The 24,721-nt window shown below is 40.8% G+C and overlaps 2 protein-coding genes across 3 annotated transcripts in view; one reads left to right on the top strand and one right to left on the bottom strand.

Moving 5' to 3' along the window:
* dhx34 (DEAH (Asp-Glu-Ala-His) box polypeptide 34) overlaps nucleotides 1–8,751 on the top strand; it is a 30,855-nt gene extending 22,104 nt beyond the window's left edge. Inside the window, exons 15-17 of the mRNA XM_036561647.1 lie at nucleotides 85–258; nucleotides 8,037–8,178; nucleotides 8,395–8,751. Coding sequence (XP_036417540.1) covers nucleotides 85–258; nucleotides 8,037–8,178; nucleotides 8,395–8,522 — 444 coding nt within the window. The 3' untranslated portion in view covers nucleotides 8,523–8,751. The remainder of the gene's footprint in view (nucleotides 1–84; nucleotides 259–8,036; nucleotides 8,179–8,394) is intronic.
* Nucleotides 8,752–10,657: 1,906 nt separating this feature from the next.
* spred3 (sprouty related EVH1 domain containing 3) lies at nucleotides 10,658–20,455 on the bottom strand. Of its 2 annotated transcripts, XM_036561764.1 has the most exons (6): nucleotides 20,122–20,455; nucleotides 16,139–16,304; nucleotides 15,794–15,962; nucleotides 15,512–15,573; nucleotides 12,848–13,012; nucleotides 10,658–12,604 (listed from the first exon to the last, which is right to left on the bottom strand). In XM_036561764.1, the coding sequence occupies exons 1-6, from the start codon at nucleotides 20,130–20,132 to the stop codon at nucleotides 11,618–11,620; spliced, it is 1,560 nt and encodes a 519-aa protein (XP_036417657.1). In that variant the 5' UTR covers nucleotides 20,133–20,455; the 3' UTR covers nucleotides 10,658–11,617. The 2 variants fall into 2 exon arrangements, with proteins under 2 accessions (XP_036417657.1, XP_036417658.1); XM_036561765.1 differs by lacking the exons at nucleotides 16,139–16,304; nucleotides 20,122–20,455 and having other exon boundaries at nucleotides 12,848–13,022; nucleotides 15,794–15,952.
* Between the last annotated feature and the right edge of the window lie 4,266 nt (nucleotides 20,456–24,721).

The following is a 24,721-nucleotide window of genomic DNA, read 5'->3' as shown; positions in this document are numbered from 1 at the left end:
TACTGCATTCTCACAGTTTCTTCTTCCTTTGATGTCATAAACTGAAAGTCAAAATAAATAGTTAATGCATACTTCTCTGGTCAGGTGAGTTATAGTCTGAGACGGCTGACCGCACTCCAGTCTCAGAACCTGTACATCGGACCCCAGCTGCACGCGGAGCTTTCTTTGCCGCAGCTGTTTCCTGGAATGAGTGCTGAACCGGATCCAGTTAAAGGAGGCCTGCGTGTGACAAATTACTTCACATACAACTGTCTCTGTGTGAGTAATGTTTTCGCTTTATGAAGAAGCATGCATGTACAGATGTGATTGATAAAGTATATCTTTAAGGCTCATTAATTGACTTGGTGTTTGCTGTATATGCTAGCAGCCAACTGCAGAGGAAAAAATATGCACATCTAAGCCTTAAATATAACTACCAATTTGGACCACAGCTTTGCAGAATTGTTTTAATTGGCTACATTGGAGGGTTTTCGAGCTTTAGGTCACAATGACAGGCAGACATTCTCCTTCAGGATTTTCTGACAGAGAGCAGAATTCATGCTTCCATCAATTGTGACAAGTTATACAGGTCTTGTGGAAGCAAAGTAACCCCAGACTATCACTCTACCCATCACCACGTTTGACTGCTGATATAATGTTCTTATGGTGGAATGTAATGTTAGCTTTATGCCAGATGTAACGGGACCTATGTCTTTCAAAAAGTCCCACCTTTGACTCATCAGTCCACAGAATATTATCCCAAAAGTCTTGGGGGTCATCTAGATATTTTTTGCAAATGTACATTGACCCTAACTGAGGCAAGTAAAGCCTGCAGTTCTTTAGATGGAGTTCTTTCAGTTCTTTCTCCTGGATGAGTCCTGCACTCTTGGTAAAATTTTGATAGGCCGGCCACACCTGGGAAGGTTCACCACAAGTCCAAGTTTTCTGTATTTATGGATAATGGTTTGCTGGAGTCCCAGAGCCTTAGCAGTGGCTTTGTAACCCTTTCCAGACTGGTAGATTTCAGTGACTTTGTTTTGCATCTATACTTGACCTTCAAGCCTGCTTCACATTGCCAGACAGATTCTATTTAAGTGATGTTTAGATTAAACAGGTCTGGCAGCAGTTGTGCCTGGGTGGGGCTAGGGAAATTTAACCCTTTAGTCCCAGTAGTGATTTAGCAGCTAAGGGGGCAGTTACTTTTTGACATAGGACCAGGTAGGGCAGAACAGTATTTTCTCTTCAATATGGAAATCATCATTTAAAAACAGCATTTTGTGTTCACTTTGGTTATCTTTGTCTAATATTTAAAGTATATGCAAAAATAGAAGAAATTGGGAATGTGGTAAATACTATTTCAAAACACTGCACTTTTAGAATACTTACCCATAAATAAAAAAAAATATATACCACCTTTCAAAGAAATGCCATCAGCGCTTGTTAAGTAAAAATTTTAAAATCAGCACATAATGTAAGTGCGTACTCCAACTCAGAACTCACATGGCATTTACAAACACTGAGGATCCTGCTAAAGCCTGAGTAGACTGATAAATCACTGTGATTAGTCAGTTATTCTGAGGTTCAGTAAACTCTTGAGGAATGACTGAACAGTCTCCTCAGTAGTGAATATTTTCATGAATGATAAGCTTAGCTTTGGTATTGTACTGGACTTGCATGCATTCCATGGTTACATACATGTTATTAACTAAAAATCACAGAACTACTCACTTTAAACAAATTTGTGAGATTTTGTTATTGGGATATGGTGAATTGTTATCTTAGGTCATGAAAGGACAGGGGGGGAGCATCAGTGGACTGAAGGAAGTGTTGAGAGCCACAGTAACATTGATAATTTTGTATTCATTTTGGAATTCATTTGAAACGATGAGGAACAGTGTAAAATAAATAAAAATGACTATATTGCCAAAAGTATTCAAAAGTATTATAGTTTATGAGAAAGCATAGAAAGCGCATTTGTGAGGTCAGACACTAATGTTGGACGAGAAGGCCTGGCTCGCAGTCTCCGCTCTAATTCATCCCAAAGGTACTCTGTCGGGTTGAGGTCAGGACTCTGTGCAGGCCAGTCAAGTTCTTCCACACCAAACTCGCTCATCCATGTCTTTATGGACCTTGCTTTGTGCACTGGTGCGCAATCATGTTGGAACAGGAAGGGGCCATCCCCAAACTGTTCCCACAAAGTTGGGAGCAGGAAATTGTCTAAAATCTCTTGGTATGCTGAAACATTAAGAGTTCCTTTCACTGGAACTAAGGGGCCATGCCCAACTTCTGAAAAACACCCCCACACCATAATCCCCCCTCCACCAAACTTTACACTTGGCACAAAGCAGTCAGACAAGTACCGTTCTCCTGGCAACCGCCAAACCCAGACTCGTCCATTGGACTGCCAGACGGAGAAGCCTGATTCGTCACTCCAGAGAACACGTCTCCACTGCTCTAGAGTCCAGAGGTGGCATGCTTTACACCACTGCATTCAACGCTTTGTATTGTGCTTGTTGATGTAAGGCTTGAATGCAGCTGCTCGGCCATGGAAACCCATTCCGCTGACCCCGGAATTTTACGTGGCCTACCACTTCATGGCTGAGTTGCTGTCATTCCCAATCACTTCCACTTTGTTATAATACCACCGACAGTTGACTGTGGAATATTTAGTAGTGAGGAAATTTCATGACTGGACTTGTTGCACAGGTGGCATCCTATCACGGTACCACGCTGGAATTCACTGAGCTCCTGAGAACGACCCATTCTTTCACAAATGTTTGTAGAAGGAGTCTGCATGCCTAGGTGCTTGGTTTTATACACCTGTGGCCATGGAAGTGATTGGAACAGCTAAATTCAATGATTTGAATTCAAAGTAGTTAAGGGTGATCCAGATTGTTACCAGTGAAAAGTTCAAAAGCCAGAATCTGTCATGTTATGGGGGGTTAGTTAGTGGGTATTATTACTGGCGCTTTTGTGAAAGCACTATTGAGCTAAAAGATATATACACATTCTGGAGCAACATATCGCTGTTGTCAGAAGAAAACCTTGTATCTCAATTTTTTACGTTTTTTGAAGTTGTTAACATAAGTTGAAAATACCTGTTGCCCTTTACATTGTTTGCAAATTTCATGATGAATGGGCTAAAAGAAATGACTTTGAAAGTCTGGTTCCATTGACTTATATTAAACGTAAAGTAGGTTTTTTCCTTTTCCTGTAAAGTTATCATTTTGGAGATACGAGGTTTTCTTCCAACAACATCAATATGCTAGCTAGGGATGCATCGATATCGATACTGGCATTGGGTATCAGGGCGATACTGTGCTGATTTACTCATACTCCTAAAAATTCACCGATACCAACATTCTGATACCATGTGGCGTAAGCTGAGTGTATACTGCTGCGCTATTGAACAAACGCAGTGAAGGAGGCTCTGCTCACACAGAGCAGTGTTACTGACTATATGACAGTCAGACACATAGCCATCAGTCACTTTAAACATTCCGCTTGGGTATATTCCCACCAAACCTACACAGTGTGATTTTAGCCCGTTTTAAACACCTAATCACAACCGCTTCCCTAATACCCCAAATAGGGGTGGGGGGAAAAAATAAATTCTTAGATGCATCGCGACGCAGACGTGGACGATTCTAAATCGATTCACAAATTTCAAAAATCGATATTCTAAATTTTAATTGATAACAATGTTGAGGGAACGCAAAAGGCGGAACCTGGAAGTGCAGAATTGCAGCGCCAGGACAGTCTGTAGTGTGCACATAACAAACACAAATGGATGAGAGAGAAATCCGACTGGCATCCTCTGCATTAAAAGCTATGTCGGGGTCGGAAACCCAAATGTTAAGAAGAGCCATTTTGTCCTTAGCAGTACCACTGCATTGTTTAAAAACTCGAGCAACACCGCTGTATGTGATCCACTCTGCAGCATCCACACAAACTAACATGCCACTACATTGTCAGTGTCACTGCAGCACTGAGAATGATCTACCACCAAAATAATGCCTGCTCAGTTGTGGTTCTTAACATTTATGAACAGGGTAAAAGCGGGGTTGACAAATAATGCAGAGAAACAGATAGACTACGTTCTTAAATTGTAGGACTACGAAGTGGACCTGACTAAATGAAACCCAACTCCAAGTTGTGACAGCATGTGAAATGCAATGAAAAGCAGAAAGCAGTGATTTGTAAATCCACTTTGACCTGTATTTAAACAATAACAGAACATAGAAAAGATATTTAATGTTTTACTTTATAAACTTCAGAAACCCCAATGTTAAGAACAGCCATTTGTCCTTTCAACAAAAATCAAACAACCTTGGGAGCCACAACATTTTATGTCCATTTTACCATTGTGGCTGTAAATATGTCTCAGTATGTGCTAGTGTACTAGTATAGGCTAACCAATCTAAACGAAAACGCAGACTTATTGCCGCTTTTCCCGCATCCCCAGCAGGAAACTTTTCCTGAAAAGTAGAATAGTTTCTTGTAAAATGTCTCTCAACGTTTGACTTTTTATTAGGCTGAAGTCAGCTTCTCATTTGCCAGCTTCTTGTTCAAATTTTCTTATTCCACCTTAAATGGTGCCTGAGGTGCCAGAATGTAACTGCTGCCCCATTTAAGGTGGAACGGGACTATTCGTACAAGAAGCTGACTTCAGCTTTGCGACTTTTTAGTGTTTGACAGTTTCTCGTTGCAGACTAAACTTCCAACAGACTAAGTGCTTATAAATGCAAATAAGTCCATTCGTCTCTAAATTATCGATGTTTATCTTTCTATTTTCGTTAGCTACTATAGCTAGGCGAGAATGTTGTCTGCTGCAGAGTTACAGGGAGGTGAATTAGCAGCATTTAAGACCATCTATTGTTAAAACAGTGTTAGAACAATCAGCATAGCTTTATTTTACTGCAAAGGAGGATTATTTTTACCTAAAAATCTAATTCTGCTGTGGGGCTGCACCAGGGCAGTAAAAGAGCTGCATGTTGCCGACCCCTGAGCTAGCGTATGGAAGCACTTTGGCTTCTATGAAGTTGAAGGGAAAAAAGAAGGGAAGGGAAAAAAAAACAGGAGCCACACCATATGCAAGTTGTGTCACACACACACACATCATCTAAACTGCTTATCCTTTTGGGTCATGGTGGGGTGCTGGAGCCTATCCCAGCTGTCATTGGGCGAAAGGCAGGGTACACCCTGGACAGGTTGCCAGTCTATTGCAGGGCAGACATACACATTCACACCTAGGGGCAATTTAGCATGTCCAGTTGGCCTGACTGCATGTCTTTGGACTGTGGGAGGAAACCAGAGAACCCGGAGGAAACCATGCCGCCAAGTTGTGTCTTGGAAAGGACGAAACGAACTACAAACTCCATCGCAACTTTTATTGCCAAGGATTTGCATCCGTACTCAGTCTTTGAGAACAAGGGCTTTCACTTTATGTTGCACATTTTGGAGCCGAGATACAGCGTCCCGTCTGGAAGATATTTTGCTAATACAGCGATCCTCACACTCTACAATGAGACCAAAACTGAAGTTATGGAATCACTGAAGAAAACGGGTAGAATAGCTGTAGCGTGATGCTTGGACATCCTTTGCCACAGGATCTTTGTTCACCGTAACTGCGCATTTTATCACAGATGAGTGACTGCTAGCATCTCATGTGCTCCAAACAAGAGCAGTGAATGGGAGCCTTCCAGTTGACTTGCCTCATCACTTCCGTTTGTTTTATTAATAGAAGATATTGGAAATAAATTCATTATGGATCATTACAAATACTGTGCTTTAAAAGTACCAAGTCCTCACAGTGAGAAAAAAAGAAATCCTGTATAGAAAAAAGATGCATCAAGATGCATCGATAATCGTTTTAGAATTGCATCACAGCCCTCTGAATCATAATTAAATTGAATCATGAGGTGCCTAGAGATTCCCACCCCTAACCCTAATATTGATGCAGACACATTGGTCAACTAAATGGAGATGAGAAAATTTGACATTTGCTACCAAACTCCATATTTGATGACTTTAATCTGTTTGACTGAATAGAATAGCCAGGTATGAAAGTTAATACTGTTTTTTTTTGTTGTTGTTGTTTGGTTTTTTTTTTGTTTTTCTTGGTAAAATAGGCTGTATTTTTTATTTTTATTTTTTTTGCAAAATAGGCTGTATAGAGACTGTATTGTTGTACCGGGTGCAACACCGCCTGGTTTTAGCTTCAATGCACAGTGTTTGCAGCGTTGCACAGTGTCTCTATGTTCAGTACTCAGTATTTCAGTATTTTGAATGAAAGTTTTATTTGAAATTGTCCAAAGACAGAGCTGTCTGAAAGGGCTGCATTTCACATATCATGGACCGTTTTCATAGTGTGAGTATATAAATTGTAGGTTTTGTTCGTACACAATGTTCTATTCAAACTTACAGTGCGAGTCAGAAACTCCACACATGAGCTCCTCGGATATGATTCCTGCTGTCACTTAGCTACAGAGACTGATGTCAAAAGACATGAGGAGCAAAACTACAGCTGTACAGAAGTGCTTTTCTGACATGGAACAAAACCCACTCATTTACACTAACAACTGCTTACTTCTAAGTAGGTTACTCAGTATGGTATCAGACTCTGTATCAGCGAGTGCTAAAAAATATGTACTCATATTCGTACTTGTACTTGGAAAAAAACAGTATCAATGCATCCCTAATCCTGGCTTTTAGATGCTGTCTTTTTTAGGGATGTCCATGCTTATTTCAACATCAGGCCAAAACAGGAAGCCACATTCTGGATGTGTTACAACAGCATGGCTGCATAATCAGAGAGTTTGGGTGCTAGACTGCCTGCCTGCCTCCTACTGAAACCGTGTGGCACATTATGAAGTGCAAAATATTAAGATGAAGGCCCCATATATGTGCATATTTTAACAAAAAAAGGGGGAGTTTGTAAGGTAAAACATTTAAGTATTGCGTTTTTGTACGGTTTTAGGTTTAATACAGGTCAAACAGAATTTGCTAATCAATGCTTTTTGTTTTTTATTGGCATTGGTAATTTTTGGAATTGCGTTTGTAAATACTTTGTTACTTCCAACATGCTTCCAACTCCTTAAACTGTTTCTTTGTTGTAATTACAGCAGTCATTGGAATCTTCCAGACATCTTAAACAGACAATCCACTTGATGTATGCAAACGTTTGACACACTAAAAATCTGATATAGTTAAGTATAGCTGAAGTCTCTTAAGTCTCTAATTGATTGTTTTAAAATGACCTCTGATGTGAATAAAGAGGCCTAATTGGCTTGCCAAAAGAAATGTCAGTGAGTGCAAGTCTTTGTGATGAGGTTGTGTAAGCATTAAAGGTACTCATTTCAGTAGTGAATCAAATTACTGATCAAAGTAATAAAGAAAAATACAAAGGAGGAAATCATACTGGGTGTCAGTCACTAACACAATTATGAAACCAATTTATTATCAGCTGTAATAACAAGAAAAGTTACCAAGTTGCACATAACAAAATAATTCTGATCTAGTTAATGGACCATTCTAGTATCAAATTTGTGAAGTTTTTGTAAAGTACCTTTGGTCTCCCAGTGGTTATTTCAGCTTATCTTTGTTCAGTAGTTGGGTTTAAGCATTATTTAAAGACATGTAACATTTCATAAAATGGTTGCCTTATAAATTCTGAAAATTTCATTTACATGCAGAGACTTCAAATCGCATCCCCCTTTGAAATTTCATTTAGTATCCTGGAAACAGCTTTGGCAGAGTAGTGATGTTATTAGTTGCCATATTTGCTACCCCTAAGTAGCATATCTTTGCAGTTGTAATAAAACCTTGTGTCTTTGAAAATGGAAGTTTAAAAGAAAAGGAAAACGTGTAAGTTAAAGTTAATGTTAAAGTTGAAGTAAATTATACTTGTAAAATTGCACACTGAGAAAGGCTGGCACTTTTAAGTGGTATACACAACTGGGTTTACAAGGTTTTCATATCACAGAAACAGTATGCTTAAGCCAGGCTTGAATAATTTTTTTTTCTTTTTCTTTGTTCTCTGTGTGTGTGCTACGTAGGACTCCAAAGACCTGTACAGTGAATGCTTACGGATGTTTTGGAGCTGCCCTCATTGTGACCTGCACTTGCCCCTGACACCATTGGAGCGCATGCAACATGAGGCCACCTGCAGGTCTGCAGAAGAACAGCTGCCTGAGGACGGTAAGACACAAGGATGCATGAATGAGGCAAAACAGACACATTTACTATAAAATTGCTGGATATTTGATAGATATTTGTCTTACTGTACCATATTAAATAGAATTTGGATTCTCTGGTTGGACTCTCAGTGGTGACTGTGTTGAAGCCACTGAGGCCCACAGTATTTAACTAGCCTTTGTTCTGGGATTATTCATCCGTTTTTATCTGCTTTTACAGACCCTGAAACGGTTAAGTCTGTGTCCTCTTCTAGTCTGACTAGGCTGTACCATTGTGATATCTGTGACAAAGACCTGACCCTCACCTCCACAGAGATACTCAGACACAAGCGCCAGCACCTGTCCTGAACTCTGCTCTACTCTGTACTCTTTACTAAACTGAATTATTTATAGCCAAATGGAGTTTTCTGGTGGAAGAAAAAAACTTTAATTTGTAACGAAGGCTTGGAGTCGTCATGAACTGCTGATGGTTCATTTTTTCCAAATTGACCTGGATATTTCTGTAATAATAAAATACTTCTATGGAGATCATTTGCATTTTTACATCAGAAACAAATAAAATGTTTTGGGAAGCTTTTTCCTATGGATGCCTTCTTGTGGACAAAATCTGAATGACATCTTTTACTACAGTTAAAAATTCGGAGTGGATATTTTTCCAGCAGGTGTTGCTAATGAGTAACTCAAGATGAGAGCCGGTGAGTCATTTTTTAAAAGTTCTGCTGAAGGTGGGTTATCAGACAAGACTTCTGCTCCACGAATATGCAGGTGTTCAGTCACGATGACGATGTCTATAATTACATTTTTGGAGAAAAGCTTTTGTTCAGCAAAGGCCAAAAACATGACAAGAATATTGGGCTTTGCTATTGCTTGAAAGGATTCTGACCAGCTTTTGCAGTTCCATAGAGCAGTGCTTCTCAAACTGGTCCTCAGGGACCCCCTGACAATCCAAATTTTTGCTCTAACCCTGTGTTGTGAACTGAGATCGAGCAAAAATGTAGACCATCTAGGGGTCTCTAAGGGCTGGTTTGCGAACCACTATTATAGACCACTTGATTATTATTGATTGTTATTCATGCAAAATGTTTCAGAAGCATCTCAGCATGCATAAAGAGAGGTAATTTGTTCATTGTTGGGACCTGGCAGTCCAGCAACACATTCATAAGGAAAAATATAGAAAGTATGATCCAGAGGGTGAACGTTTCATTAAAATATAGAATGAGGGTTTAATTAATGATACAAACCCACGATATGTAACACTTTCAAAGCAGCACATTGGCACAAAGTCAGAGAAGTAAGACAGCACAGAAAATAAAAACCCGTCTCCAAAAATAAATAATGAATCAGAATAAATATCTCATTAAATAAATAAACAGGTAATATTTTCTCATTAATTACTTTTCAAACTAATAGATACATACATATTAAAATATGCACACTGGCTGAAACAAATGGCCCAAAAAAGTAAATAAGTATTCAGGTACATAGTTACTTGAAAATTATATGTTATTGATTAATCAAATAAAAAGGCACATTTATTAAGATGTACGGATGGGGCCTTTGTGGGTGAACTCATGTAGGAATTTGATGTGTCTCAAGGACTGGATTCCAGTGAGGCTAGTGATGGTCTCACACTTGGACAGGAAAAAGGGTCAGTATGTGGTCACATGATTTCAAATCTTTGTATGCTTTTCCCCTAATCCATCACACTTTAAGAACCTTCCTTCATTTAAGTGTCTCCAGTCAGAAGTTAACAAAACATTTAGTTTTCATGTTACATCAGAAAACTTGCCCACCACAGATGTGCTTGCATCACATTGATTTTCTCTCTTTGACTTGGCTCAGAGGCACGGTCGTCTAGAAGCTGGCTTTGTCTGATTCTAATCATGAGAAGCAGAGGTATGAATGAGTTGTAGGGGGTTAAAATAGCAGCTTTGAGAGAATAATGTTTTAAAGCCATGTTCTCTCACATATACAGTAGGTTTGAGGTCCAATCTATGATCCCAGGCAGCACTTGATCTGATTTATGTGGATTCTTCACTACTAAAAGCATTCTAAAATTGTACATCTTTTAATCACTGTATTCAGCTGCAAAAAGACCAAGATATACCTGGCAACTCTTCACAGTAACATCCTTTATAAAATCCCAGTCATGTATTAATATGAATACAGTCTACGATCAGGGTCACTTTGGAACAGATTACAGTGACAAATCAATCAGATCTTTTTAAATGCCAGTATAAGGGGGTAAACGTGTCCTACACACGAAAGTGTTTGCACTTCCACTTTTCCAGTAATCTTTATTGTTCTCATCGTCAGCCTAATTTAATTTAATTTCATGCGTCCCTGTGATCAAAATCCCAACAGGCTTTTTATAAAATATAATCTTTCAGTGCATTGCTGACTGTGCTGTGAGACGGATGTTGGTACTTGTTAAGTAATTGTTACCATTTATCTGTCTGGACATTCTCCTGTATTTTTTTTTTGGTTCGAAGTTTCAACACATGGAAACTTGGCTGCTGACAGTTAAATAAGATCCAACTGGATTGTTTCTAGAACAGTGAGCATGTGTCTGTGTACAAAAATAATTTTGATGAAACTGTCTTGAAGCATTTGACAAAACTACATTTGTGTATCTTCACCCTTTGTCTCCAAAAAAAGTGAAATGCACACAAAAATTCCTCCGAAACAATGTGCTCTTACATGACGCTTTACGAAACTACTCCAAAGACAACTCCAGATCACAGCACCGTCTTTTTTAAATGTCTCTTTACTCATTTCTTTTTTCTCTCTAACCTTCATCTTTCTTGCTCTCTCACTGTCTCACTCTTCAGAACGTTGAGGTAAAACTCAGTAAATTAGAGGTAAAAGGGGAGTGTGTTCATTAAATTAATAAATCCAAAAATTATCAAAAACCTTTCAATATTTCAAGTAAAATAAGATATACTAATAAAAATTATAATTATACTTATAAACATCATTTGTATTTTTTCCTTGTATTTTCTTCCTAAATAAAAAACTAACAATTGAAACACTTTATGTCAGTGTTCCCCTCAATGCTTCACCTCCGAGCCCTCACACCAGCCAGTCAAAGCTCAGATAGGCTGGAAGTGGGAACAGTTCTCCTGCGCCTGCCTCTCTGAAGAGCATGGTGACTGCTAGCTCATCACCCGCTGGCACCAACAACAAGGGTCCAGGTAAAGAAGGGTACGGGCGGAATGCAGCAGAGGATCGTGGGGGGAGGAGGGGATTTTTTTTTATCATGAAAGTGTATGAGATCTGGCTCTACAGCTGTTCCTCAAAATGACAACAATATCTCTGTGCTCCCTTCCCTCTCCCACCCCATCACAATCACCTTAACCCCCCAAAAAACTCCACAAGACTCATCCTTGGCCACCCACGCCCACCCTGCCCCAGCCTCCCTCCCTCCCTCCCCCAGCCAGGTCTCACCGCACAGCCTTGTGCTTTCCACCGCAGCAGCCGCATCTTTCCCCGCAGCGCAGGCATGCGCGCAGGGGCAGGTAGCAGCACATGCAGGGCACAAAAAGTGACAGCGCCAGTAGTGCCATCCAGCGGGCGCAGCAGAGCGGGTGTGGCCGGCGGCCCAGTGAGTCCTCACACGAGCATGGCTCCCAGAACTCGCCCTCCGAGTCCGACATGCAGTGGTAGAGCAGGCTCTCAGCGCACCACACGCACGTCCACTGGCGCAGGCAGTGCAGGGCTGGGTCCGGAGCGTCCCGGCAGCGGCCGCGCCCGTTTTCTGAGGCGCTGAAGACCGAGCGGCAGTACACGCAGCGAGATGAGCACGAAGACGAGCCCTGTGGGCATGGGCTGTCGTCATCGGGTGAGATGGCGTCTCCACCCCCACTGGCCCCTCCGCCACCCCCTCTCTTGCGAGTCCGAGAGCGAGGTGTAGCAAGCGAGGTATGGATGCAGCACGGCGAAGGTGAGCCTTTGCCCGTCTCCTGCGGTGAGCCGCCAGCAGAAGACGAGCCAGGCACAGCATTAGGCATACATGTGGGCGAAGAGGAGTGATGCTGAGAACCTTTGGTGTCCAGCATGACGGTGACCTCGCAGCCTGTGATGCCCACACCTGCCAGCTCTTTTTCAAAGCGCACCACGCACAGCTCCGATTTGTCAGGACCGCCTCCCACAACTACACCCCCTGTCAGACCTCCAACCTTGGTCCGCGTGGCTCCAGCACGCCGGTAGTCCTCGTAACCCCGGGAGCCCCATAAGTCCTTGCAAGGGTCAAGATTGCGCAGGTCACCTTCCTCCAGCAAGGATATAGTAGGGGAGAGAGGGGACAGGGGAGAGGAGGCAGGGGGCACCAGTGGAGGGGTTGGGGGAGCAGGAGGAGGGGGAGGAGGGGCCGGAGGATTCAACACAGCCGTCACTTGAGAGAGCTGATGCTGGGTAGGCCGCGTGTGGATCTGGTCACAAGCAAGAGATGGAAAGAAGGTAGGAAGAATAAGTATTATAAGTACATATCCACACAGGTATAGTTTTCAGCAAAAATGATCACCTGGTGCCCTGGTCCTGCTGAACAGCTTTAGCTACCATTAAAATTAATGGTGGAAAAATTTAGTATGCAAAGCCGCTATCTATCATTCTGCCTGTGGTGTTGCTCTCAATTGGAGAATCACACTCTGATAGACAGGTGAAGAGGGCTTTACCTGGGCAGGGGTCTGAGTAGTGACAGCATGCCCTGCCCCATATCCAAACTCTTCTGCAGCGGAACGCACAAAGCAGGTGGAGGAGGACTCGCTGGTCACTATGGTGATGGGCTTAGGTAACATCTCCTTTCTGCTGTTGGAGGACGACTCACTGCCTGTGTGAGACTGAGACAGACTGCAAGTCATCAAACATGCAGAACCGGCTAGTGCTACTGCTATCAAGGTGCCCTCACATGACACAGAAAGTCTAGCTACAGAAAGGCTAATGTTATGCAGCTCTGTTGAGCTCAGACAAATGGCAACAATGGCTGAAAAAATCCTTATTCCAAATAGCCTCTTACTGACAAATAATGTAAGTGACTGCACCTATACTTGATTATGTATCTCAGTGTACACTGTATGTCCAAACGTATCCATTCAATTGTGCATTTACAGCTTGTATAATCTCAAAGGAAAAGCACTGCCAATAGAATGGGACACTCTGGAGCAGCTAACATAGGCCTGAGATTATCATGCTCAAAGCCACAATAGCTAGAGCAGCGGATTTCAAATCAGTTCTTAAGGCCACCAGATAGTCCACATTTTTTCTCTATTCCCGTGTGTTGAGAGTGGTAAATCTAGGAAAAATTTGGACCATCTGAGGACCAGTTTGAGAACTTTAAGATAGAGAGAACATCGAGATAGAGGGATATGTGAGAATTGTGTTCTCTGGAGTAACAGAGCACCATCAAATACCTTTGGGGTGAGTTGAAATGCCATCTGTGATCCAACATTGGTGCCTGGCCTAACTAATGCTCTTGTGAGTGAATACAAACAAATTCTCACCGCAATGTTCCAGCATCTAGTGTATAGCCTTAGTAGAAATAAAGGTTATTACTACAGCAAATGTGAGCAAATGTCCTTCTAATACCCTTGATTTCTAAAGAAACATTGCATGAGCAGGTGTCTACACACTTTTGGAGATCAAAACATGGTACAGCAGCTGTAAAATCACAAAGTAAAAAAAAGTTCTTTCTGCAAACACTGGTCAAATATCCACTGCCACTGAGTACAATATGCTGCCTTTGTGATGTTCCAAGCCATGGTGTGCTCCTTCTAGATTCTTCCTTTCTATTTCGTCATTTGTAATTGCTAATAGATGCTCATGGACTAACATGCAGATGCTGTTGTATGATGGGTACATGACTACAAATCACTGTAGACTGATGCTAAAATCTAGAAGAACATACATACTGTTAAATAAAAGCAAACATGTACTTTCAAAGAGGAGATGTAGTTGTTTTTTTTCTGAGGTACACTGTGATTAGGAAACATACACTTTGTGAGAGGGATCCGTTAGAATGATAACTACAGAAGTAAAACTGATTTTTAATAAGGATGATTTTGAGCGGTGTTAGTTGGAGAACTGTCCAATCTAAAAATGGTAATCAAAATCAAAAGTAAAGTACGAAACTAAAACACTCTTTGCTAATGGCTAATCTCCTACACTTTTAAAAATGGTCCTAATGTAGAGGTTATTAAATGATTCTTGGCTTATGGTTCTAGAAAAAAAAAACATTCACTGTTGTGGAATTCATTTACAAAAAGGAACTATCCATTAAAAGATTCTCATGAAAATAAAATAACCAAAACGATTTTTAGAAACCTTTATTTTTAAGAGTGTAGCTGATTATGAAGATTGGCATGCCTCTCAGCCAATCACAGTTGTCTCTAAACACTACTTCCTCTGTGAATGAAAAAAAAAAAAACTCTGACAAAACTCCTCAGAACAAACCTGCAGGGAAAATGGTGGTGGCAGTAATTGATCATCTGGAGAGTGGTGCTGTTTTATCTCATTCCTGAAGCTGAAAACATTTTGCATTAAAATATGAGCAGACTCACAGCTCTATGGAAAAACTAGTAACAGACTCTAAGGTAAGCTAAACTATATCTGAGTTTGTGTATTTGCCAACAATCATTTTATTATGACGTCTAATAATGAATAATGTTACAGTACGATGTCAGGATTGGTTTAATTTAATAATTAATAATAATAATAAGAAGAATTTAATAATTAGTTTAAACAGGACTGTGCAGTGCTTGCATATGCGTAATGATAAATATTAGTTGATTACAGTTTGCTGAAAGACCTTGTGTGACGAGTCCTCAGCATGTAATATTGATTTGATTAGCTCCAATGTTAGCTTTAGTGTTAACTTATCTGAAGGGAGAGCTTTCTTATTTCACACTTCTTCCTTATTAGACATGAAAAAATGCTGCTTACACTACAAGTGGCTAAAAAGAATTTTAAGGTTTGTTTAAAGTAAACATAGTTCCCAGTGCAAATTTTTGCTTTATCTAAACTGGGCTAAACTGGCCGTTCATAATGTCAGTTCTCAAACATGCATGTCTTCACTGAACATCTTGTAGGTCCAGTTTGTTTTTTTAATAATATTATGTTTTCAGAGGTACTAATCTGTGTGCTTCTAACTTTTCTTCTTATAATCCTACCAAGACTTTCAATCAGATTTTAAAAAAGAGGTTTATCTCTGCATCATGGATTTGCCAGGTGGAATGGAGTGGGGGAAGTGAGTAAGGACTGATTTTTTTTCTGTGGATTAGATTCAGGCCTGAGTTAGATGATACATCAGCGATAAAAGTGGTGAGGTGATGAAAAACACTCACTGCTTGACCATCATCTTCAGTGTCTCCCTCCTCTGGTGTGGAGGAAGAAGGTGAGTCAGATCCTAAAAGAAAGAAATGATGGGGAAACACAAAGGCATTTTAATTTTCTCTTGTAAGAAATTGTATTAGACTACATAGGATAAACATCTAAAATCCTAAAACGAAACAGGTTATAACAAACACAAGATGCTGCAATAAGACACCAGGAGTTAGAACTGTGGCCATAAATTATCAACAAATCCTATAGGTATCCTATCTTATGCCTCTGGGCTCCTGTAGTACCTCTGTCCAGCTTGTCAAGGACACTTTGTAGGCCCTTCTCAAACGAGATGGCATCAGCTGGACTCTGGAAGGTCAGGCCAAACTTCCTCTCCTCCACACGCCAGTGGTGGAAGATGGGGTTCACCTTATTGTAGACCAAACCCTTCTGAACGGCGCATTCAAGCACGGGCTGCATAGAGAGAGAAGGGTAAGTGTTGTTCCACGAAAGGGGGGTTTGGTAGAGGGCACCAAAGATGCTCCAAAGCTGCTGGCTCACAGAGGGCACAGGTCAGCGTCCTTAGCAGCTTTTTGAGGAAATGGCGGGGCAGTCAAGAGACAGGCATGAACACACACGCACACACTCACTGCTCGATCGCGCAGTCGCTCTCCACGTATGACGTACTCCCTCTGTCCTCGGCCTTCGGAGCTCCGCCCCTTACAGATGATAACATGGCTGAGGCCGCCACCTCCAAGGGGCACCCAGCCGCCACTAGAGTCGTCACGTGTCATCACCACTGCTCGGACACGCACACTGTAGGGAGGTATGAGGTGTGAGGACACAGGCTAAGCATGAAAAACACAAATACACACCTGACCATCTACATATGAAGAGTTTAATTCCAAAACAGTGTATATCCATTTGCAACAAGAATAGCAGCTGATGTATAATGCACCTTGTCAAAAAAAATGCATTTTTATTTCTCTCATTAGGGTAGGATTAATCACAGTATACAGTACAATGCAGAAGTCAGAGACTACCTTTCATAAATTTAATTTCCAGTCAAAACAGCAATTAAGTACAAATCATTCAATTTTTCTGCATCGGGAAAAAAACAGAAAACATATTTCACAGAAAATTAAACAGAAAACTCAATAACTAAATATAATATCATTTTTTTCAGAATTTAGTCTGTCCCCTCTTTGCTTTTTCACAGCTTCCATTCTTTTTGGGAAACTTGCTTTCAGTTTTTCAAAGAAATCAGTGGGAATATTATTCCACGCCTACAAAGTTCAGTCTTCTTGGTTGCATTTCCTGCTTCTCAAATACAAGTTCAACTTTCAATGAGGTTGAGGTCTGGGCTCTGTGATGGACAGTCCCTTGTTCTGAGAACACAAGCAGCTCCTTTAATTTTCCTCTTTTTTGTCAATTTCCTTTTTCTTGTTAACAGCTTCTTGACAGCTATACAACCTTTCAGACCCATATCATTGATTTTTCTTCTCACACTGGAAGGACGAACAGAAACACCTGTGGATTTTTTTCAGATGTGAAGCAAGAGTGGAGCTAGATTTTCTCCCTATTTGATGGAGATGGTTTTGGTGGTCTACGAGGTCTTGCACATTTTCTCTGTATCTTAATAATTTTTTGGGCTCCAGTTTTGAAAAAGTATCTTATGTATAATCTCTTCAGAAATACAAAAAAAAAAATGAATAACTTCTACTTAATGGCCCTTGTCACTCTGACTTTCGCACAGTACTGTAGCATTGATTTTTCTTTTATGTTTAACCCTCCTGTTGTGTTCCGGTCAAATCTGACCGATTTACAAGTTTCCTCTTTAAAAAGTGTAGTAAATTTCATCTGTTTGTCATGACTCCATGACTTTGTTCACACATGGTATTTGAACACCTAAAACAAATCTGAAATATTTTTAGAAAAATTAGTGTGTTTTATGGAGTTCAAGCACATATCAAGCACATCCACAGCAACCAGAGAAGGAGTCAAAAGAAAGAGTTGCCAACTGTGTGCACCAAGAGATAAAAAAACTAGCTTTGTGTGTCACAGATGCGGTGTATATGTATATGCAAAGAACATGCAGTGACCACAGTATATTGCCCCACATGCTCATGAGAGAACAAAACTGAGGAACATAAGGATAACATTATGGCACTGCTTTTCAGAGTACAATAGAAAATTGTAAATATGTTCATACAGTGTATGGTTCAAGCATTTCTCTTAAATTTTCCCTGTGTACATTTGGGCTTTTGTTTTCAATAAATAAATCATACAGGTCAATTTTGACCGGGAACACGAACGTTGTTATTTTGTGCCACAGTTTAGAAAACTGGTTTCAAGAAAGTGACTTTGGTAAACATTTCAGTGAAGTACTCTGTGACAAACACTACAATAGGTTTCATCCTAGTATTCGTTATAGTCAAAATAATATGTATATAATGTTTTTTCCCCTGAGCTCAGGTAAATGAGGCCTGCAGGACATAAACAGCAAATACAAGTTCAAAACTTACAATGTTCACAAGAGCTGAAGTTCATAAAAAGATCTAACACAACATTAGGTGATAATATATGTATTATTGTTGATTTATAATGGAATAAAATGATCCCGGTCAAAAGTGACCGGGAACACTATGAGTGTTCGCCGGAACGAACACAACAGGAGGGTTAAAGACCACTGCCAAAAATGTATACAATGAAAACAAAAGAAAACTCATAAAAGTGCATTTTGGAATGAAACCCTTCATATATACACATTACACACCAACACCCACACCTTTATCCACCCAACTGCATGCGTATTATTCTCTCACACACATATGAACGCTGCCAAACGTCCAAATAACAGACGGAAAACCAACGAAAAAGGCAGCAGCTAAAAACAAGAATAATAAGAAGAGAGAGAACCAATCTTGCCAATAAACGTGTACACATACTGCATTAAAAACGAAGTTCTCTTATGAGCTTTATCAATGTTTTCTTCACTACAGGGCGTCCTTTAGTGTTACAGTACAACAGACACGAGCAAGATGATAAACCGTTTTCTCGTGCTGAAAAATCGTGGACGTCCAGCACGAGCGTTGTGCGTTCGTGTCGATTCTACCCTCAGTTTTACCCCGAAAGCACAGCCGGTGAGACACGATTATATCAATGACAGGAAGCAACGCGGGTTTTTAATGGACGGTCACGTGGCCGAGGTAAATGTAATCTCGCTTTTCATGCAGGGACTAACTTATGTCCAGCCATCGTCGCTGTTACATGGGGGCTCGAGCTGGCACGTAGCGAACTGACGTGTTAACATGCAGGCCAAAGCAGACACGTTTCGTGCTAAGGCAGAAACACGGAATATGCCAATGACAACTAGGAAATGGCACTTGAAGAGGCGACAAATTATGGAGACAGCCTGAGGGGTGATGGTGATGGTGGTGGTCGGAGGCGGGGTGGTTAGCTAGTGAGGGTTTCTCTCCCAGAGATATCAATGAACGCGCCCATTCGCCATATGAGGCCCGTTGATGTCTAAGCCAGAGGAGCCACGATGGAGCCTAGCTCCTTCCTCCAGACCGACAGGCCCACTGATAAAAACAGATGTTAAAATAAACACGACGAATCCTGTCTAGATTCGATCCTGAGGTTCATCAGTATCATCCGCTGCCAGTTTATTTTGAGACATTGCGTTCTTTTCTCTCTCTCTCTCGCTCTCTCTCTCTCTCTCTCTCTCTCTCTCTCTCTCTCTCTCTCTCTCTCTCCGCCTCTCATCAGCGTACATCCGTGCTCAGCAGCTCGGCAGCCGCTTGTTTTATGAATGAAATACAATAAAAAAGTGGCCAATTCAAAACGGATCTGCTGTATCCGCGGGGCCGAAAACCACAATCGTGAAGAAAAGGAAAGATGAGTGGGTGCAAGGAGAGATGGAGGAAGCGAGCTCAAGCGGGGCGGCGGGGCGGCGGGGCGCCGGGCCATGAGAAAAGGAAGAAAAGGAGGGGGTTGAGGAAGAGGGTGAGGGAGGAAAAAAAAATCACATTTCATTCATAAAGTTTGGCTTTAAAAATCATAATGAAACTCGAGACGCGTTGATAAAAAATCGCCAGGCGATCGCCCCCTTTGCCTTTGCATCAGCCTCCGTCCGCAAATGGGATTCGAAAGGCGATGGTGGCCGAAAACACGCCATATTTTGTTCATTTTCCCCCCCTCCAACACATTTTCACATTCCCTGACATATTTCGTTGCTTCACGAATTCGCCGCTGATCTCCGAGACGAAAACGTGCTGCGTATTCTGAAAGTAAAAAAAGCAATACTGGCAACCTCTTCGTCTTTGATACGGTATTAAACATCGAACGTTACGAGGTTTTTGAACACTGTGTCTCACATGAACACTAATTATTTTCGCGTATTCCAAAAAATGTGTTCTTGTGGATGTATGATGAAGAGGGTGCACACTGTTGATAGCTACAGCTACGTAATGGTGTTTTTTACACCAACTACATCAGTTGTAGGCGCCTTCAGTGCTCGTATGACCGCCTTACAGTCCATTAGAGGCAGCACAAATGAATCCGTTTCACAGAGACCATCGCTTTGGTCCGCTCTATCGTTCGCTCAAATAAAAAAAATGTAAGGACTTACTCGCCCTCCATGGCTCAGTGTTAGTCGCCGCTTCGAGCTGGCTGCCCCCCGGTCTCCTGGCTTTTTTATTTCCCTTCTCACCAGAACACACGCGCGCGCGCTCACTCACTCAAACACACACACACACACACACACACACACACAAACACACTCTCTCTCGCGCGCACACACACACACACACACATACACACACACACTCACTCACTCTCTCTCAGTCGTGCTCGCGGCTCTCATTATCTTATCTTTTCTCTGTCCACCTTTCTATCATTTCGGTGTATCAGGATGGGCTCGAGGTTGCAGCGGCCATTTTCCGCTGGCAGCAGCGGCAGCATCCTCCCTCCCTCACACTCCCTCCCTTCCTCTCCCTTCCTCCCTCTCTCTCTCTCTCTCTCTCTCTCTCTCTCTCTCTCAATCACTTCCTCCCTGCCTCTTTCCTCTTACTCTACCTGCCGCGTTCCCTTCTGACCATCGCCAGCAGCAGATCACACCGTCGATGACACCCAGTGCACGTCGCATTCATATAATCCAATATAATCCCGCAGATTACATCGGGTGCGTATATATTCAGTTGTGAGCTGCAGCACCAAATACTCACTATGGCTGTAAGGAACGCTGCGACTCAGTAAACTGTCTGGCTAACGGAAGCAAAGAGATGCAAACATAGACAAGTGAAGTTGAGAAATGAGATACAGACCATTATAGTAGCCTACATCAACCTGCCATATAGTAATTTCCCATTATTTAATGACATGACTCGGCGGTAAAGGCCTATCATTTGAAGCCCGCTCACAAAAAATGCACACGGCTGTGGCGGAAACTGGAAACTACAGTTCAGCACCTCGGACAGCTCCCTGCGCCGCAGAGCCGAAGGAGCCATGACAGAATTCTCACTAGTTTCCACTGGGCTGCCTCCATTCATCTCCAACTCCCATTCATGTTCACTGCGAGCCAAAGCAAACAGGCTGCCATTGATAAACAACCACTGCACATTAGAGCGGGTTTAGATTCTTCTTTGTCAATTTTCCCTCTAATAAAATACACGAAGACGATAAGGTTCGTATTTTGCACTAAAAAAGTATTTCACAATGGAGTAAAATTTATGGCACAAAATATTTAACATGTTTAATGGTAAGTCCCAGTGTGTGAAACATATAGTGGAATTTTAAATCTGATATCAGATGCAAGCACGTGAGTAGGTTGTTTTCATTCGAATTTCAACAATGAGTTTGTAGAGCGTTTCGTTAAAACATCGTTTGAGATAAACATAAGAAAAAAAACAAAAATGAATTGAAAATGAAGAATACCAACGTATGCTTCCGTAAAGTGATTTTTCCTGCAAGGTGAGTGCAGCTGAAGCCTAGAAGTCATATTTACATTTTCTTTAACCACGTTAGCCTAGCTAGCTAGCTAGTTAACTTAATGTGACCGTTTTCTGGAGACAGTCCCCGGCTGGGACTGTGAAATGTCCCCGTTTTAACTGTTAATTAAAAACACACCGGAAAGTCTTTAAAAAAAGACCTGACAGCAGAGCAGACGGGCAGACGTCTCGCGTTTTCTTGTTTTGTCCAACAGAGGGGGCTAGCTGCTGCTATCTACTGACTACTTCTACCGTTTCGATGTCTAGTTTTAGAGAATATTACTGTCTAAAACTCGACCAGAAGGTAGCTAGCAAGTGTCAAGTGAATCCACAACATCACCACCATCAAGACACGGATTAAAAGCAGGGGTGGGGTTATGGGACTCAAATCGTGCTACCAGGTGATAGGTAGCTTCTACTTGACCTCTACCTATTTAACTTGTATGCCTATACTAATCAGCGGTCTACAAATAGTGCTTCATTTTTTAAACTGCGTGACTTTTTCAGCAATCCATATATTACATGTGGCATATGTTGATAGCAGCCGCCTCTGTCTCTCCAGAACGGAAGCTAGCCCAAGCATGTGTTTAGGGTCTGCCTATTAAGCTATAGCCACGGGTCTTTTTTTATAGCCACAGGTCTTTTTTTCTGTAGCCACAGGCCTCTTTTTGCTGCCAAATTAGTTAATATGAATATGAATTATGGGCTCAAAAACTGAATCTTTTTGTGTATCCTTGCCTCACACTGCCTAAGCCACTAGTGACTTTTGAGACCCTTTTTACTTAGTTAGTGACTCTATTTCTAAAAAGCAACGAGCGATAAATCTGCAAGCGGTAAGCAAGGAACATAAATCTTTTATAGGCCTATTGTAATTGATTCCCATGCATGCTGATTTTCTTTGTTGAGTGTTCTATAGTTTACCATAGCTTCACTTACCATGGTAGGCTACTAGGCCTATATGATTTTCTGACATGGGTTACTTTGTCAATACCCAGTTTCACCACAGTGCAAAAGTTACCATGGTCAAAATACATGAACTGGAACTATTTAAAAGATAACAACATATTTTAATTATATATTGAGCACTGAACTGGAAATGTCCATGGTTTTCATTTAAGAAATCTGGTCACCTGAAACTAGTGAATAAATCAATGGTAAACGAAACTAGCTTAGATAGCACTCACTAATGGGCTAGTTGATGATATTTGATTCCTCGAAATGTAATTAAAATATATGTCTATTTAGGGTGAGACATATGTAATTTACAAATATAATTTGTAGCCCGCATACATATTTTTGGTGTTAAACCAGGTTTTTTTGTCTTCAGCCTTTTCTTCAGTAGTGAAATGCTTTGCTCTTTAGTACTCAGTCATGTGACTTGGACAGTGAAAAAATCTTGAACTTATTAGTTGCTTTAGCAGTAGCTAATATTTTATGCTGCAAGGTGAGGCCCCACCCACTGTATTTTGAGGACTATATTTTGCCCCACCATTTCTAAACAGGAAGCACCATTTACAAGAACGCAAGTAAGACATGGTGTTGCCTCTCGTTTGTAATGTACTCCAACAACAGCAAGGTTGATTAAAGGGACTTTCCAAAAGAGTCGCTACATAGGTGATTCCACAATTAAGGTGCCATTTGTGTCTCACTGATATTGCTTTTACAATTATGCATGTAAAGGTAAATAACTTAAAACTCCAGTATAACCTAAAAATGTACAACAGTATTTTTGACTATCACAGCCTGCCATGACTACACTTTACCTTAATATATATAATCATTAAAAAACAACCTTATTATTTTTGCATTAATGAATGAATCAATTCCCCATGATATTGTATATGTTATTTGTGTCCATCAACATTAATTCAACCCTGTTACTTGAACACATTCACCCCTATAAAATATTTGGAATATTCCACAAATCACCTATACAACAGGAAGTTGCATCATCCAGATTTCCTGAAGATCATGGGAAAAGGAAAAGCAAATTTTTCATCCTTTTTTCTTTGTTTTCAGTGATACTGTACGACAAGTTCAACCCTGTTCAAATTATCACAAAGTTAGAATGAATTACTTGCAATGAAAGTGGCTCATCAGATCAAAAGGACAATAAGCTAAAAGCTAAAGGAATATAGCTACCTGGATGTGGAGTTTGGCACCATTTCTCTGTCAGAACGCGTTAAAAAACTTGATTCTAATGATCATTTTGTGCTGTATTTCTGTTTTCTTTACAATTTTGTTAGCCAATTGAAGTAAGAAATGCAGTAATGCTTGCTTGTTTGTATTTATTAGCCCTTAAGGTTTTTAAGCATTGTGTCAGCATGCTTGTCTGGATTTTTGTTGTTAAACTTGGATTTGGACAAGAACCTACAAAGAAGCTAATTCTCAAATGTCTTTTGGTTTCCTAAAATGGAAGTGTGTCACAGAAGGGTGTAATTTATACATGGTTCAAATTAGATGGCCTATGAACATTAGCTACTACACTATCTAGATAACCTGCTTTTTTTTACTCCTATCTAGATTTCTGCTTTGTTTAAACATATTATTATGAATATCAGTGATATAGTAAATGGCCTACAGATGCATACACAGTGCCTTCCATAATGTGTGGGACAAAGGCATAAACACTTTTGTTTGTTTCCGTAGTTTTGTATTCCACAGTTTTAAATTTGTACTCAAACAATTCAAATGCAGTTAAAGTGCACATTCACAGATTTTAATATAGAATATTTTTATACATTTTAGTTTTACCATGTAGAAATTATAGCACATTTACTACCCCCCTCCTTCTCCCTTTGTTGCATATCGTTTGCATGCAATGACTGCTTTAAGTCTGTGATTCATAGATATCACCAGGTGTTGAATGTCTTCTCTGGAGATGCCCTGCCATGCTTGTACTCCTGCTTGTTTCAAGGGCTAGGTTTTTTCTTTAGCAAAAGAATCACATGCTCAGTCGAACTCAGAGCAGGTGACTGATTTGGCCAGTCTACAATTTTCCAGTGTTTAGCTTTAAAACCCCCTTTGATGCTTTATATGTTTGGGATCACTGTCTTGCTGCAGGATGAAGCATTGTCCAATGGGTTTGGAGGCACTGAACTTGAGCTGATAAGATGTTTCTATATGTCTCAGAATTAATTTTGCTGCTGCCATCAGCAGTCACATCATCAATGAAAATGAGTGAAGCAGTGCATGTGGCAGGCATACACACCAAGGCTATAATTCCCTCACCACTATGTTTCA

The sequence above is a fragment of the Colossoma macropomum genome, unplaced genomic scaffold (assembly GCF_904425465.1).
Source record: "Colossoma macropomum unplaced genomic scaffold, Colossoma_macropomum, whole genome shotgun sequence".
Lineage (NCBI taxonomy): Eukaryota > Metazoa > Chordata > Actinopteri > Characiformes > Serrasalmidae > Colossoma > Colossoma macropomum.
This window is presented reverse-complemented; position numbering and strand designations above follow the sequence as displayed.

What these genes read in the sequence shown, in the direction of transcription:
- spred3 (XM_036561764.1), bottom strand. An exon ending in AGCGACTGCGCGATCGAGCA is followed by an intron (nt 15,963 to 16,138) that starts GTGAGTGTGTGC and finishes CTCTCTATGCAG; the next exon opens with CCCGTGCTTGAATGCGCCGT. An exon ending in CCTTGACAAGCTGGACAGAG is followed by an intron (nt 15,574 to 15,793) that starts GTACTACAGGAG and finishes TCTTTCTTTTAG; the next exon opens with GATCTGACTCACCTTCTTCC.